Source organism: Lathamus discolor, chromosome 3, assembly GCF_037157495.1.
Source record: "Lathamus discolor isolate bLatDis1 chromosome 3, bLatDis1.hap1, whole genome shotgun sequence".
NCBI lineage: Eukaryota > Metazoa > Chordata > Aves > Psittaciformes > Psittacidae > Lathamus > Lathamus discolor.
Genome location: NC_088886.1, coordinates 73,889,686 through 73,906,324, shown reverse-complemented (window position 1 = coordinate 73,906,324; position 16,639 = coordinate 73,889,686). Strand labels below are relative to the sequence as shown.

Sequence of the window (16,639 nt, the reverse complement as noted above, 5' to 3'; positions counted from 1 at the left end):
AAAACTTCCTAGGAAATGCACCTGTTCTCTGTATTCTGTACTCATGTTTGTAGTAGGCCCTTGAAGAGATGGTAAAACAGCAGACTATGATAGCTTAGAGGCCTCTAAGGCTGGATGGTGTATAGCTTCCTTCTCAGAGATATTGAACAAACAGAACTGAACTTAAATAGAAGCTTTGGGGAGATGGCTGAGAAGTCTCAGAAACAGTGAGGCCACTGAGACACGATTACTCAAGGAACTGAAAAGCAGCCTTTCCTGGCCTTTCTCAAAGTTTAATATTCACTTTGTAGTCAGTTCTTAGGTGGTGGCTTGGCAGATGAGGACAGTGATATTATTGGTATCTTACACCAAGTGTACACTTGATAAAGTGTTATGGAGAGTCTCACTGCCTTTCATCCAGCCAGAACAGGCATGCCTTTCTTCCTTAAAGCTCAGCCATGGCACTAAAAAGCAGTCCAATAATCCAGGAAGGGACAAGGCCATCCCCTGTCTTTCAGAGAAAGCTCAACACAGTGGCACAGGTGGAGGCAATATTGTCTTATGTTAGATAGTGTTGTGCCTTATTAAGCAGCTGTTCAAAACTTGGCTTACAGCAAGTCAGATCCACAGTAGCAGTAAATCAGCTGTGTCCCATTTCCATTAGTGGACAAAGATTGAACTCAGCTGCTGATATGGACTTCCATATACATTATGATAGCAAATGCTCCCCTCTAATGATGCCCACAAAGTGATTCTGCTTACAGCAGTTCCCTGCTCTAAGCAATACATACACCCACTAGGAGAGGAGGAGTTTACCTGTCGGTTGCTGATTGTGAGCTTCTCAAGGAAATGGCGCAGAACTGTAGAGGGGTCTTCGATTAAGCAGTTCCACAGAACCTGCTGAGCAACAGCACTTACTGCAGAAGAGAAAGAAAACAAGGTGAGCACTGTCTCCCTTGGAAAAGCCTTGAACTGGTACACTTGGTCACAAACATTCCTAACTTCCTACCACAATTGTCATGTTTTGGACTGAAACACACAGGAGCCTCTTTGGTGCACTAAGATTCCTGGTCACCAGTGTAGTCATCTCAAGCAGTAATGATAGGACTGATATTTGAACCTTGCCTAACTACTGGTGCTATGACAGGAAGCACTTCACCACTGAAGTCAGAGGAATAATAAAGAAATAACTGTTTGGATTCACAACTCCAGATGAACAAAACTGGCTATTAAAAAACATGAATTCATGTACTTTTTTGTTCATGTAAGTAAGTTCAATTTCACAGTGATGCATTGAGAGATTCTGTCTAGTATTGGTGAACAGTATTAGACAGTCAGCAGGGAATTGTGTTGATAAACAACTCCCCAAAGTGTAATTAACTAGAATCCTGTGAAGACTAAAAACAGTAGAGACTTATTCATTATTTTATCTTCAGTACTCAGCTCCTGATCACAAAATGACATGTACATTATTTAGGTGGCTGACTATATCCACCCAAAACTGAACAAAAATGTAACAAAGTTAAATGTGCAATCAGCTGACATGCTGAGTGATGAGAAAGGAAGGAAGGGCAACAGTCCACCATCTATAAACATTTTAGAGAAACAAACACAGAAAAACTGCATTATTACTTTACAAATACATCACAGACCATAACCAGAATGTTCAAGCTGTGTATAGGTGGATTTCTGTTTGTTATGGGATCCAAGAAAAGTTGATGGAAATATACCTCCAGAGGTCTTTAGTCTAAGCCCTGCTAGTTCAAGTCCAGACAGGGCAGGACTGTCATCTACACCAGATTATGTCGACCATGCCTTTGACTAGCCAAGTCTGGAGAATCGACGGAAACTGCGGTATGCTCCTAGTTATGAAGTTCCTGCCAAATTTCTAACCTGAACACTTCCCAAGTTGTAACCTCTACGTTAGAGTTCCTCTAACTCTTTGTTTCCTTTTTCATCACACCAACAAACCCAGATTCTGCAGTCACTCCTCACAGAACATTTAGGCCTCTTACCACCCTAGTGTCCTCCGCCAGGCCCTTTTCAACTTCTCAATATCTTTCTTGAACTGAGGTTTTTTCAGGGCCCCAAAAGATTAAAAAAAAAAAACCCTCAAAACCAAAACACAAATAATGAAGAAAAGAAGAGAAAACCCTAGAGTCACATTTCTGTCATGAATCTACTTTCAAATAGCCTGTGAGGATTTAGTAGCTTATTCATCAAGTTTTTAACAAACATATACTAACAATATATAGCACATAATACTTCTAGGAAACATGAACTCTGAGCAAATACAAGGTTGTGTTACGCTTCTTTTCCACTTTAGTTATGGCTTCTAGCAAAAGTAAGTGTTCGAAGTGCTGGCAGGTTTTGCCACCCTTAAGCAAGAATCCCCTGAAGTTTAATCTAGGTGAGTACCAGCTACTCCGTCCTCCCGGACTTCTCCATCTTCCATCAAATGGACAATGGGGAGCACTGCAGCACAGATGCAGGCTGGAAACACAGCCTGAGGTGGCTGTGGCACATGATGGTTTGGAGTATGCTCTGCAGTGTGTTCTTCATCTGGAGCAGGAAAAACAGTAGAAGGTGAGTGTTAGTGAATAAGCTGTGGTATTATCCAGATAGGTTAGATAAACATTTATGTTAGATGCTATACAAACAGAACAAAATGATGGGCTGTCTGATCACTGAGTAAGCACAGCAGGTTTACTGCTATCTCTAAGAAGAAACTGAGCCCCAAGCCAACTTCTTGATCAAGAATTTTCATCATAAATATACATTTTTTCAATTTACATTTCTTTTCTTGTAGGATTTGATGAAATCACATCTCATTACCATTTCTCAGCTAGAGTGCTCCCCATGGCACTACTCTCTAAATGAAACATGAGTGGTAGGAGAAGACTTCGGGATAGCAGGGGTGAATAAAACAAAGCAGGGCAATAATTTATTAGAAAGTGGCTCAAGCTTGAGAATACATTCAGCAAAAAGAAATACCACCAGCTTTATGGGTCAACAGGAAAGGCTTCCAGTGAATGGAGTCTTAGAAAAGGACACTCCAAAATAAAGGCAACCCACCTTCGGCACTGACTGCTGACCTCACTGACCAAACAGAGCCACGCCGGAAAGAATAGTTCCTATGAGATGTACTGGAGGTGCAGGAGGGACTCACAGAGAGACGGCGGGAGGCCAAGTTGGCAACTTCTTCTACTGACAAAGAGAACAGGAAATGTCAATCCAGATCCAACTGACAGATTTCAGGGAACTTTCTGAAGGAAAACACTTACAACCAAACTGGAACACTGAAGATTCAAGTGAGGTAACACTTAAAAGGCACAATTTACCATCTATGAAGAGCAGTCGGACATGCAAGTTGCCCATGCTTTGGGAACTAGTAGAGTATTGTTCCATTAAGAGTGTTTAGTGCTTTGGTGCATCACACTGTAATGAAGTCAGCTCTATACTTCTTATTTACACCCTGTTAACCACCACAGTTGCTGGTGTTTAGTATTTCCTAAGAATTAGGATTTCTGCTAACAGATTTCCCAATCTATGCTGAGATCTGAACATCACTGTACTCACCTAATGGCACACACTGGAATGCTTTTAATGACATCTATGTGCTCTGTTAACCTGGAGCAATGAAAATCTTCACCCAAAGACTAAGCCTTTCATGACATGTCATGTAATTTAGGCTGTCTGGAAGATTGGTACAGAGGTTGAGCTGGTCAGCTAGGCTCCCCCACTAGTCAACATAAAGGTAGATAACTGCAGGGGCAATTCAGCCTATTCTAAGCTGTGTCTTAAGACAGATACTGGCAAAGGGAGATTCCTCCTGCCCTGTAATTATTAAAAGGTTAAAGTCAGGAAAGACAAATTTAATTCCTAGTGTTGCCTTTTCTCATTGTGTTAAATCCTTCAAGATGATGGGAGCTTTGAGACGTTAAATGCTGGCAAGTTTCATTGAAGCTGGGGGGATAAGGGGTAAGGGACTTCAGGTCACACAGGGGGTACTCAGTATGTCCAAGGTTTTATGTTTTCCTTGCACTAATATTTAATGACATTTTTTCTCAATGACAAATGGATGTGGCTGTGACTTCCTTAACACTAACAATCTATGTTCTTGGACATCACACCCCTAAGCAGTGCTCTGTGTTGGTAGTAGGTGCTCTCAGGTTCCTGGAATGCAGTTCCTGGCCCTGGAGCACACCTTCTTCTTCCTGCTCTGAGCTTGGAGTGCAGGTTGGCTCATAGCAGGCCTCCTGAGTGATGGGGATGGCAGTGATGAGACTGGCTTCCCGGCCCAGGCGTTTCTTCTCTTCCTCTTGCTGCAGGTTCTTCAGGATGTGCTCTGCTCGCTGATGGGAACGTGACACAGCTCTGGCTGAAAATGACTTCTGTCAGGAAGAAAAGAGAAGCAGCATGGCCTGAAGGTGTTAGTTGAGATGCACACATCCGGCATTTTCTGCCAGAGACCTCAGTGACATTCAGCAATTTGGTTTCTAAATACAAATCAGACTAGTGCTAGCTGACCAGAGATTCACCAGGAGACTACTCTTGGAGCTATGTCTACAATAAGCCTCGCTGCAGACTTCTCCCAAGAGACACCACATGAACCAGTGGTACAGAAAATGCACTGAACAGTCTGTCAGGCAGTTACAGTGAACTGATCTTCTCTTGGAGAGAGAACAGCTGTGTGCTCCTAAGATGTGAGTTACCATCTTTCCCAGGGGTATGACATGCAGTGCAGTACCTCAGTGAGCACACAGAAAAGCCTTATGCCCATGTAGAAAATTCTGTGTGCCCTACACAAACTGTGTACTAGATTTTTCCCAGCTGAGGAAGACAAGAAAACTCAAGAGTTTAGTCCACATATTTTGGCTTAACTTTCCCCATGCTGCTACAGAGAAAAAACAGTGCTTACTCTTGTGATGTTTGCTTACCGACTGATCTTCATTTATAGGATCCTGCACACTCCCACTGCACTGAGGAACCCAGGGAGGGTCAAACATTGGCACAGATGGCATCCCCAGGACAGGAGAAGGCAGAGTGAAGTTTATACTTGGAGGAGGGATCTAAACAAAAACATGAAAGACATTTTAATACAGCAGACTATTAGTAATGTCAGTACTGCTAATCACAAGTACCCAGATTACCCAAGATTACATCTGCAGACTTTTCCCAACTCTGTATCTCGCTGCACTGTAACACCATGACACACATTTCTTTTTTTCATTCTCTGATATTTTTCCTGACCTGTCCCCCCACTACCTTCTCCCCATTTTATACAGGAGTGCTACACATCACCTCCCCCACTAGTGTGATTTACACAAGCACTTTTTTTCTCTAAACAGATTTTCAGGCGATTTCATGGCACTTGGTATTACACATCCAGCCCACCAGGCAAGTTGTATATGGCAACACTGTGCTTCATGTGTCCTACGTACCTTGAAGATCTGCTGTGCTCCCTCTTCCATCCTTGGCCACACTTGATATCTAAACCTCCAGAGCGTGTGAAATTTGAGGATGGCATTCAGCCTTTGCACTGTCTCTGGGTGATGAAATTCGGACATCAGCATGTCAGAAACGGCCTCTGGCACTTTCACAGCACACAGCAGGAACATGGCAGCTGCAGGGACAGAACATCTCATCATCTGCTTTCCTTAAAAATATGTTTATTTGGCAGAGAAAAACTGCAGCTGTACAAACCCCCACCAAAAGAAGCCTAATCTTGACTCCAGAAATGAGATCAGCAGTCTGCCAGGCCTAAAAAAAATTGTACTGCTTCATGAAAAAAAGCACATGTGATTCCACCTTCTGGAGCCACACAGCACTACGTGTGAGGCTTGTAAAAACTTCCGAAAAACCTGCTTTTAAACTGAAATACAGCTTTGCTCTTCCCACTAAAAATCTCAGTCATGACTGATTTAAAAGAAAAAGCAGCTCTTGAAGTACCAGGACTAATTGAGTTTGGCTTGAAAGATGCCACTTCTGAGTGATTAATGTGATGACGAATAAAGGCTGGTTTAACAGAAGCTCTGCCTTCCCCTCAGAGCAGACTACAGTGCCCCAGCAGAGGTCTCACGTCAAGAAAAGAAAGGTTGTTAAGTTAAATAGTCACCGTGCAATGATTGCAATCTGCCTCCAATTAGAAACCAAGTTGCTATGAATTGCAAGACAAAGGACCAGATCACAATGGGAAACAGCACAATAGAAGCTGAGCTGACCCATAGCTGTTTCAATTGAGCATTGTGAATATAAACAGGTATAGTTAAACTCCAGATGATGGAGGCCAATTAATCTAAATGAGTGTCTGACGGGCACTGAGCAGGAAACAAAAACAGAGGGAAGGGTGTTGCTGTAGGAGTTCAGTGTGAGGGTCTGTGGCTTCTTTGACCAGTAACTCACCACAGAGCACTGGAGACAATTTGTCTAGGTTTGGTGGCTGTTCCTCCACAGTAGAAAGAGGACATCTGCGATCCTGTTTGCCTCAACATTTATTCAGAAGGCGCTAGGCAGGAGAGCTGTGATGATGGGAGGCAGCCCCCACCGTATAAAAACAACGCTGCTCTTTGACTGCCTAAGTCCTGCCTTGCACTGCACAGGCTCTGTTCCTACTCCAAAGTCCTGCTCCAAACGTGCAGGGACCTTCCTGTTTCACCAGCCCATAGAACTTTCTACTCTTTGGTCTTTTCAGTGTAACTATATCAAGTCTTAGTACGACGGATTTGAAAGTGTGGGCTCAAAAGAAATACTGGCTCGGAAGATGGTCAGTAGATGGTGCTGTTGTACATTAACATAGAGGGGCTTTTTAATCCAGCTCCTGAATAGCAACATCATGAGTTTTCATGTTTTGACCTTGATTAGTGTAATTTGTTCTTGGGCTGAAATAACTAATTAAATAATTAAAATAAATTAATTAAATAATTAAAAAGCTAGTTCAGAGTTCAGACCCTCAAATGGATTTTAATCCTCCCTTAAGAGAGGGGAGAAGGAGGAAGATGTGTGTCAGAGGCTGCTTTGGAGGAGCAGCCAGCTAGTACTCCAAACAGCACCAAAGAAACCTTTGGTGGCACTCAGACTTCACTACAAAGCTGTCTTGCAAAGTCTTGTGATCTAGTGTGAGTTGTGCAGCCAGGGCAGCCATACTAAGTGGTTTTGTTCTCCTACCTGCTGCTCCAGCCATGTGCTCATCCACACTGAGCAGAAGCTCCCATGCTGCTGGCTGGATGTCTCCATACATCTCTTCTGTGAGGATAGGAGCTGCTTTGATTAGCAGTGACAAAGGTGCAGGAGAGAGGCTCATTACCTGCAAAAAAACAAGCCATGCCTTACAGCTGAGTTGTGCAAACTCTCCACAGTCAACAACATTCAGTAATGTTACACTAATTTTGGTCTGCAGACTACACACTGATAACTTCTAATTTCAGTCATTTCAGATAATGCTCCACAGAATATAGTTTCTTCCAGCCTACAATGAAAAAGCAGTGTTTGCAGACTGGTTCCTTGAGTCTTTTGCTAGTTACTCATGTCACCAAAACACTGATGAAGAGGACGAAAGAAAAGCCAGACTTTCCCAAGGTGCTGCACAGTGATACAGATCCATGAAAATCTCACAGACTCCTAAGAACAGGCCTGTGAAGAGCCTGTTGCTTCTTCAGGAGCACTGAACAAGGAACAACAAAGAAAACTGCTGCTGTAAACTGACAGGTTGTATTTAAACACATTTGTGGAATTTTGAAATATTTCATTTTTCTATCCCCAGTTTTGATGCATGAGTTGCTGTGGGAAGCCAGAGATGCAGAATGCAATATAATAGAGCTACATGTTTAAAGGATTCTTTGATGGGGATACCTTAAGAAGCTTAAATTAGCATGACTTAGCTGAGGAAAACATGCAGGGCTGAACTGATTGATATTCAGGAATAATTCTTCACATGGGTTTGGAGATCCTTATGTATTTCCTTTCTTGCTGCAGCTTAACCTGACATCTAAGTATCAGCCTCCCTAACTAGCATATGGCCTAGTAATTACCTGGTGCCTGATGTATTTTAGCATTCCTGAGTCCTTCTTCCCTTCCAAGGTGATATCAATCACTCTCTTTTTCAGAGAAGGAGTTCTCAAGCATGACTTGTCTGAGCACTGAAAGGAAAAAAGAAGAAAGAAAGAAGTGGAGTTCACATTTAGATTTCCCAAAATGTGGAGAGGGACATCATGGACAAGAGGGATTTCCATAAACTACAAGTCATACAGTAGCAGAGCTTTAGCTCAAAGTCTTCTCCTGTGCTGGCAAAAGGCCTGGTATCAGTGAGAAAATGTCTCATCGTATTTTCTTCTCTTTCTAACAATGTTTTTCCCAATAAAAGCTTAAAGCAGAAGCCAGTAAACCACATAAAGAATGTGAATGTGCTATGTGCAATCTTCCCAGGTGGTATACCCATGTATTCCAGGAGAACAGTGCTTTAAGAAGGTTAGAGGTAAGAGGTCTATAGTTTTCCTCTTTTTTCCTAGCTGTTCCCTAAGTCTTTGATGGTTCAATGAATGATGAAATGTGTATCACTTTGCCTTGTAATTTAAAGCTGGAGATGAAACAACATGCAGTAATGCATGGTGTTGTTCCGCTGCCTTTCATGAACACTGCCAGCTGCTCATTTTAAGCCTACCTTCTGTGCAGGAAATGAGTGCCTCTCTTTCTAAATAGGTGACTACCTTTCTATGCTAGAGGACGGTTACAGTTTCCAGGAAAGCAGAATCATTAGCTGTTGTTTCATCCGCTCTGTGCTTTGTTCCATACAAATACCCTTTGATTTTCTAACTTGACAGGAAACAATCTGCTAGTTGATGAAGAAACATTATGAACTTGTTTCCTACTTCTTCGTTTTCCTCTTACAGGGATGATAACCTCTTTACCCAACTGAAAACTTCACAAGAGTTTTATGAACACTTTTGTTTTCAATGTTACAGCAAAGTAGTTGAATTACTCCACCATTACAAGTATTCAGAATAACTGTAGTCTATCTGCTGTGATCAGGTATATGAAAGGATTAACCACTTATTGACATGATTCAGCTGGTACCTGGGTGGGCACTTCACTGAAAGCAGAGATTTATTCCCACTGAAGTTAAATGCACCACTAAAGTGGCTAAAAGGGCACAATCCTGTATGACTATCCTCCTGAACTGGTATTAAAAGTGTGCTACTGAAGAGACTGCAACATTAAAGACTAATGTACACAATCCTTGGAACAGCTCTGAGAGTTCAAACTGAAAAGAAAGAAATTATGCAAGATTTTACAAGAACTTCGAGAGCTACTCTTATTAACAGATGAGAAGAAACATGGAAAAAGAGACTGAGCTCCAGTGGCTCATAGAGGCTATAAAAGAACAGGTTATAAGCTTTTAAATGACCTTACCAGCAACTAAGAGACTTTCCAATCAATACAGATTGCATTCCTTCCATAATGCTAAATGCAAAGATGTGTTTAAGAAAGGCTGTATTAGTTTTGTTGTGAAAGAACAGTTTGAGCACATTATGCAGCTCTTGAAGGTAGTAACGACCTGACCAGACAACCCCCGAACATTTTGCTTTTTCCATCTACTCACTTCCTTTTGCTTTTTGCCTCTTGCCACAGTGTTCAATGTGCTGTTTTCTCGCAGAGAGTCCACTGTGTCTCCATACAAGAGTTTGATGGCTCGGACAAGGCGAGCACAGGACCGGCTGTGATGGAGGTAGCAGTGTGGGTGACAGTAGTCAACGTGGGTACATATGAAACTTTGTTGGTTGCATAATAGGATCATAACCTTGAAAAGAAAAGAAGAGAATAGTTACCTACACAAAAGAGCGATACACAGAGAGCTGCACCAGGCAGCCAGTGATGGAAACACTCAAGCAAACTAGCTAGGCATGGCTAAAGAAACATTAGTGTTAACAAAGCAAAGAGACAGAGTTGCTGTTAGATGTGTATGTCTGGCTGGTAGCAAGATTAAGGCTGAGGAAAACTGTTTGCAGGAAAGCTCTTGTATTACCACTCTGAGATGAGGGCTTACACTGGAAATTGTTAAGTACTCAATCATCATGAAAGCTGCAAAACCACCAGGTTCAGGGGTTAGTTTCCTTCAAGGAACATGAAAGCAAATGTCTCAGTATGCTGTCTAGAAGGAATAAGCTGTGCCAGTTGTTCTATATATGCATCCTTCCTTGTGCTTGGGTAGGCTCATCCAGCCTAGCTTTACATTTTATTTCTGATGGTGCTACCATATGGCAGTAGGGAGTTCTAAAACCTGTCTAAGAAACAGTAAATATCTGGGCATTTAGCTATTCTGAGCTCTGCTGCAGCAACACTGCTATTAGTCCCTAAACTACTTAATTAAAAACAGTCTCGGGTAAGTCTACACCGCAGTGACTTCCTTCTGCTGTAACTCAGAGGGTTTCTTCCCAGAGGAGCAAAGCTCAGTGCAGTAGCTCTCTGGGCACTGTTCTTTGTATTAGTACACAAACCCAGCCACTTCTAGCACTGTGATGAAAATACACAAGCATTCACACTGTAGGCCTTTATGAATCCCCTTCATCCTAAACCTAGTGAAGAAATACCCAGAACTACCAGAAAGAAGCTATCCCACCTTTTCCATCCACTTACAGTCTGTGCTGGCTCTTTTAAAGCAAGGGAGCCACATCACTCTCAATCCTCAAATATTTAGGCTTCTAAAAAGCCAGGAGCTTAATTTAAAACAAATCTGTGCTGTCTATGTGGGATTCTCGTCTCTGTCTGACCTCAAAATAACATGAGGCCAGAACAGGCAATCAGGAATAACTCAAGTTGTCAATATGCAAATGGTATAAATCTGATCAGCATTGTATAGCCTCTACCCCGCCTCTGCTCCACTGTTATAACTTGTAGTTCAGTACTCGGACACAGAGTAAGGACATCACACACTGGATTGCCATAAAGGACAGTAAAGGAAATGCTGGTGCCTGCATAGAAGCAACTGGAACCAGTGATCCTTTTGAGTGGTTTGCTTGTGAATATGAAGTAAAGCAGGGGTTTTTTGCCTGTAGTGTTAGTGCCTACTCACCCACATCTTCCTTCCAGCAAACAAAACCAGAAAGTTCTCATATGGTATCGGTACTTGTGTGGCATTAACTGGAACAGGCAATTTTTCAAACCTTCCTTTCTCCTATGCAGGCTAATCACGTGCAAAGTGAGACAAACATCTCAAGTTCCCTTCAATTTATGTCTCATGCTTGTAAGGCCATGCATCCTCCCACAATGAGCAAAGGCACCATGAGTTACCCTAAGCTGCTGACTAGGGATATGCCTTTATCCTTCAGCAATTCATCGCCTAGTACATATTCTCATGACTAACATACTCAGTTTAGTATAGTGGAATTTCCAAAGGAAGTGTAATCATTACCAATAGCATCAGAGTACTGACAGAGAACCAGGGTAGTCCTCGGATTGAAGTGCTAGCTTGCAAGACATGACATTTGAGTTCCCTCCTCTGCTATCCTCTTGCAAAAAAGACAACTACCAAGAACTGCTTTTCACATCACGGTATTGGATTAAGCCTGTCCTTGCCCATACCCCACAGGAATGAGGCAGCTGAGAGCAGACTGTGTGAAGTGCCTGGGGGAGAGTGTGGGGCATCAACTCACTATTGGCAGCTATCTTTCTCGAAGGCAACTAAGAAGCCAAAAAAGCATCTGTCCTCACACACATGTGCAGGATATAATCAGTCTGTGTACAGGGAGTTAACCCAACTCTTCTCCAAAAGACACTGTCCATACTGCACCATCACAGTGTGTCATGAGAGAACAGAGGTCAAGGTGTAGTCTTTGGATACCAGTGGACTGAACTGTGTAGAGACTTGACCAGCGGACTTTTGGCATGTCTAAATCACAGGCACAGAGATCATAAAAATGGATGTCTTATGCCCTGCATCTGCACCGTTGTACTCCTCATCTATCGGATACAGTAGAAACTACACAAGGCCCTGTTGGGTTAGACATCATCATAAAATATATCTAATGGAACCAAAGAAAATGTTTCAAAAGTAGGTATTTTTTCCCCCCACAAAGTGCATAATTAAGATCACTGTTGCAGAATTACTGGAGACAAAAGTATATAAATTGGCTCAAAAAGGGGTTAGAAAAACTCCCTAGGAAAAATTTTCTGGTAGTTAGGAAATATAATGGTCATGACAGAACCTCCAGCTGAAGCAGTTTCTAAAATGCCATTTCCCAGAAGCTGGGAGCCCAGCTCACACTGCAGCCCATTCTGTTACTCTTCCTGAACTACCCCTACTAGCCATGCTGAAGACAGAACACTGAGCTAACGGATTTCTCAGCTGAGGTAGCATGGCTGTCCTGGCACACTAGAGAGAAATAGTCCCCTTCTGCCATACAAATTAAATAGACAAAATAGAGGGAGCAAGAGAAAAGCATTCTGGTTTTAGTCCATGTTAGAAATGACAGACATTTCCAAAGTTCACAACTTACTTACACTTGAGATCCTTGGTGCTACATGGAGAAAGCACAGATTGTGATCTGGTTATTGCCAGCATGAAGGTTTTCCTACTGAAAATGCCATCCTTGAGAGCACTGGAGGTGACTTATACTCACATGCAGCCACGACATGTTCCGATGATAGTTCTCCTCTGCGCCTGTGTTGCTCAGCACCTCGGGCTCAATGCTAGGTTCGCTCGCGCTCCAAGGGCTCCCTTCTTCAAAAGAAAAATACCCAAAAGCTGGTTGTTTTTATTGCTCCCTGTGTGCTTTAAGACTAGGGACAGCACTTGTAAGCCAGGCCAGCCTTGTGGGAACACACCAGAGTACACAGAATATGCCACACTGGAGAGACTGCATTTGTACACCCCTCCCCAATCCTTGTATCATGCTGGCTTGACAATTACAAGAATCATTTAGGCTTGGCTCACAGGCGATCCTGTCAGTAGCAAACACTGCTCCCTCATCACTTTTTCTTCAATGGAAGGGGAGAAGGTAAAAAACATCAGAAACAAATTCTTTGCACCATTCAGATGCTGCAAATGGTTGGTTTAGTGATCTGCATTGACTGGGCTCTGCGGTTAAAAATCTCAACAAAAAACCCAACCAGAAGTGGCATCCAACTGGAAATGCCAATGGGCAAAGTCACTGCCAATTGCCCATGGAAACTGCTAATGCTATGGGGATAAAAGGGGAAAAAAATCCTGATTCTAGCACACTAGTTCTAAAGAACTCAGGCAACGGAATGATTTCTCTGGGAACTTTACAGATCCCTCTGTTTCCTCTAGCCATTTCATAACCCATAGACCTCCTACCAAACTAACATAATGCTCTAAAGAGATGGCTGGGGATGAATTCTGGTTAATCCTTTCTTTCTCCTCTTTGAGCTAACTGTGACTTGCCACAGTCTACAGAACAGACAATCCCACTCTCCATGTTCACCTACTGAAGCATCTTTTGGGGAACATAAAAACAACCATTAAGCTTGGGAGGTTATTTCAGCTCCAAATGCGTCCAAACCATAGGTTTTGGTTAACATCTCTAGCAGAGGGAATTTAGTTCAGCTATGATGGAGATTTCTCATCGCAGGATGCTTATTTGCTTTCCGTAAGATAGACATATGGTGATCCATCTTTTGAAGATTAAGAAAGGCATCTGTAAACTGTAAAAGTATATGTATATGCCAATATGTAGAAATATAGTACATGTTATGTTCTATATATAGGAATATATATATTACATGTCATAAAACATGCCTATGACATCATATCCTACATAGGATATGAAGTGCATGTCTGTACATATATATATATCTCCTGTCACTATGGACAGCATATGCATATGACCTCATGTATTCATTGTATCATAGGACTTAGGGGGGTGTGTATGTACATATACACACGTGCATAGGCTCCCCTAAAGACAGCATGCACTTGGCTGGCAGGCACCAGCATTCCAAGAGTTCATGCTCTAACACGGAGCTCTGAATTGCTAACCTGTGCACGGAGCCAATGCTGCACACAGGATTTGAAGGTGTTCCTGGCTCAGGCAGTCACCTGAAGAGGACTCTAGGTTTCCCCTAGCCTGCTGGGGTGAGGGTCTCCTGTCATTTCTAGCTCTGCTGCAATCACATCAGGGGTTTAGGTCCTGCCTATTGTCCCCTCCCTTTCCACCCACTCGTCTAAGTTACCTATATCAGTGACAGTGTCCCTGCTGTGGGACAGCTGCAGCTCCTCATTCTCAGACTCTGAGTCCTGCCGTGATAACTTGGTGCTCTTTAGGCTGCCGGCCCGGCGAATGCTGGAAAGGGAACCCCCCTTCTTCACCCGGAAACTGCGGGTTCCTTTAATCTGGAGCAAGCGGGAGCCTCCTATCCTGATCTTCCTGATGGGAACTGTATTAAAAGAATAAAAGAGGACTTTTTTCCCCTTAATTTTTCCCCATTTAAAAAAGAAAGATATCCTGGCCCTCCCTTCCCTCCCTCCCCTTTGCTGTCAGCCTATACTGCAGCGTCTTTTCTTCTACCAAGGAATGTGGGGCCAGAGGCTCCCTCCAAAGCCATCGCCAATGCAGCTCTGTCAATCAGGCAGTAAAGATGCTTTACGGAAACGTGTTCAGCACCTCATTTCCTGGAGACCTGGTACGTCACCTCAGGCCTTGTCTGTATTTGGAATTAGCCCTTGTTCACCCACCAGCAAGTAGAGTCAGCTGCTCTAATAGAAACCCAAAACCTGGACAAGGAAAAAATATGATTCACACCAATTTGATTCAATTCCTGCCAGGAAACAGGATCTGCCCAATGGTTGTAAACTACAGTTTTCTTTGCCAGCCCCTGGGGTTTACATTAGTGCAGAATCCCCTCTTGCTAGGGATAGACGGCTGAATCCCAAACATGAACAAGGCATCATGGACAAACCTACTTTCCTGTGGGCCTGCGGTCTGTGAACCTCACTGAGATCTGCAGTAGGATCAATTATTTACTCATACAGCACGTGTGACTGCAGAAGGGTAGTCTGTTTCATGGGGTTAGCACATGAGACTTCTCTGAAGTAAGATTTGCATAAATCCGTGTCTCTGCATGTTACTCTTCATCATTAGAATGCTTTAGAGGAAACAGAAGCACGTAGATTCTCTCCTTCAGACAAATCAGCAGCTTTCAGGCATTAACAACATCCATTGACACTGCATTTTTGATGAGCACAGACATGAAATGGTTCAATGTTCAAAGCACCAACCGTTTGCACTTTCATTCTCCTCTTAGTTCAAAGGCAGTACATGGCAGTATGTCAGTCCAAATGTTGCAACACTCAGTCATTTTACTGCAGATCTAATCAGGCAAGGCCACGTGTGATCGATTTTGGTGTGTTGTTGAGAATGCACAGGATACAGCTTTTTGGATACCACGGGTAAGCAAAATATTTTAACAGAATTATATTTTGGCTTCAAGCAAAATCAAACACACCTTTACTCCTGCGAATGCCCCTAATTCCTTCAGAACCCAATTCCCAATCCCATTTCCAGTGGCTAACATCCTGGACGAAGACATCTGGATAGGTTTTGAGACCTGCTCCTCAGTCCTCATATATCAGCTGGGCAAATCGCTGTTGAGTGACAGAGAATCTCCCTCCAAGTGAATATGCTGAGTTCCTTAGCAATCACTACTGCTTGAATTCTGTTCAAATCAGCCTCAATACAGTGGCTCTTTTCCCCCGAATGCCAAACCACTTAAGCACTTGTGACTGCATTTCATCAGGTTGTAGAATCCCATTTTAGTACCCAAAGAGTATATAAGGTCCTCCGAGAACCTGCATCTACCTAGCTTTAGTGTCTGTATTTCAGACCTACCTGGAGCAGATTCTATACAGTAAACTTGCAGCTTTTGGATAGCTGTTAAGCCACACCTGGGGTGAGCAATGAGAGCAAAGTTTTTAACACTCCAGTAAAAAAGGAAAGGAAACAGATTAGTACTTATCAAATAGGTTAAGGCAGAGAAACCTGTCACTGCAGGCAACACAATTTTAGTTACATTTGCACAACAACATTTTCTTATCTAGGAAAGTGTAGATTACAAAAGATGCCTCTGCATCTGTAATGTCTGGCCCAGTTGGATCCCCAGAAGAATATGCTGTGGCCAGAGAAAAGAATGTTAATTACTGTAATTTTAAATATAACATCATCTTGCATTTATTTAGTTTCTATTTTTACCAAGAGTATATTAGTACATTAGGATTCAATCTTCCTACCATAGTCACATTTCCCATCTCTAAAATGTAGTATGGAGGCAGATTTAGTAAAGGAATACTGCATTGCAGCTTAGGGAAAAGGGAGAATGAGGAAAAAAACCCAACCAAAACTTCAGGGAAAATGTAGTTTAACAGAGTCAAGGATGCAGAAAGTTAATACTAACTTTGCAAAAATAGTTCTGCATTTTGCCTGTTGCACAGTAACACATAAAAGGAAATCTAAGTCAGCATTGTCTCTGATTAAAATAGGATAGAGAACAGCCACCAGCATTTTCCAGCAGGACTGCATGCTTATAGGCATGCCCCCACTCAGGTAACATCCCAGTGGACAGGACTGCTGCCTGAGATGCTGAAAAGTGTCTTCAAGTAATTGCCATAAGTATATTCAAAAAAAGTCCAACCCCAAAAGAAGCTTTTCCT

The 16,639-nt window shown here is 42.6% G+C and overlaps 1 protein-coding gene across 3 annotated transcripts in view; it reads right to left on the bottom strand.

Annotated features, from left to right (window-relative positions):
• Window positions 1–16,639, bottom strand: part of UNC80 (unc-80 homolog, NALCN channel complex subunit) — a 121,011-nt gene that overhangs the window by 45,084 nt on the left and 59,288 nt on the right. For 2 of the 3 annotated variants that reach the window (XM_065669803.1, XM_065669804.1), the window contains exons 27-36: window positions 12,594–12,694; window positions 9,578–9,775; window positions 8,010–8,117; window positions 7,147–7,285; window positions 5,424–5,605; window positions 4,920–5,051; window positions 4,187–4,373; window positions 3,055–3,186; window positions 2,398–2,541; window positions 796–896 (exon numbers count right to left, since the gene is read on the bottom strand). In XM_065669803.1, coding sequence (XP_065525875.1) covers window positions 796–896; window positions 2,398–2,541; window positions 3,055–3,186; window positions 4,187–4,373; window positions 4,920–5,051; window positions 5,424–5,605; window positions 7,147–7,285; window positions 8,010–8,117; window positions 9,578–9,775; window positions 12,594–12,694 — 1,424 coding nt within the window. Of the gene's footprint in view, window positions 1–795; window positions 897–2,397; window positions 2,542–3,054; window positions 3,187–4,186; window positions 4,374–4,919; window positions 5,052–5,423; window positions 5,606–7,146; window positions 7,286–8,009; window positions 8,118–9,577; window positions 9,776–12,593; window positions 12,695–14,166; window positions 14,371–16,639 lie in introns of all 3 variants that reach the window. The other variant, XM_065669802.1, reaches the window with a different exon arrangement.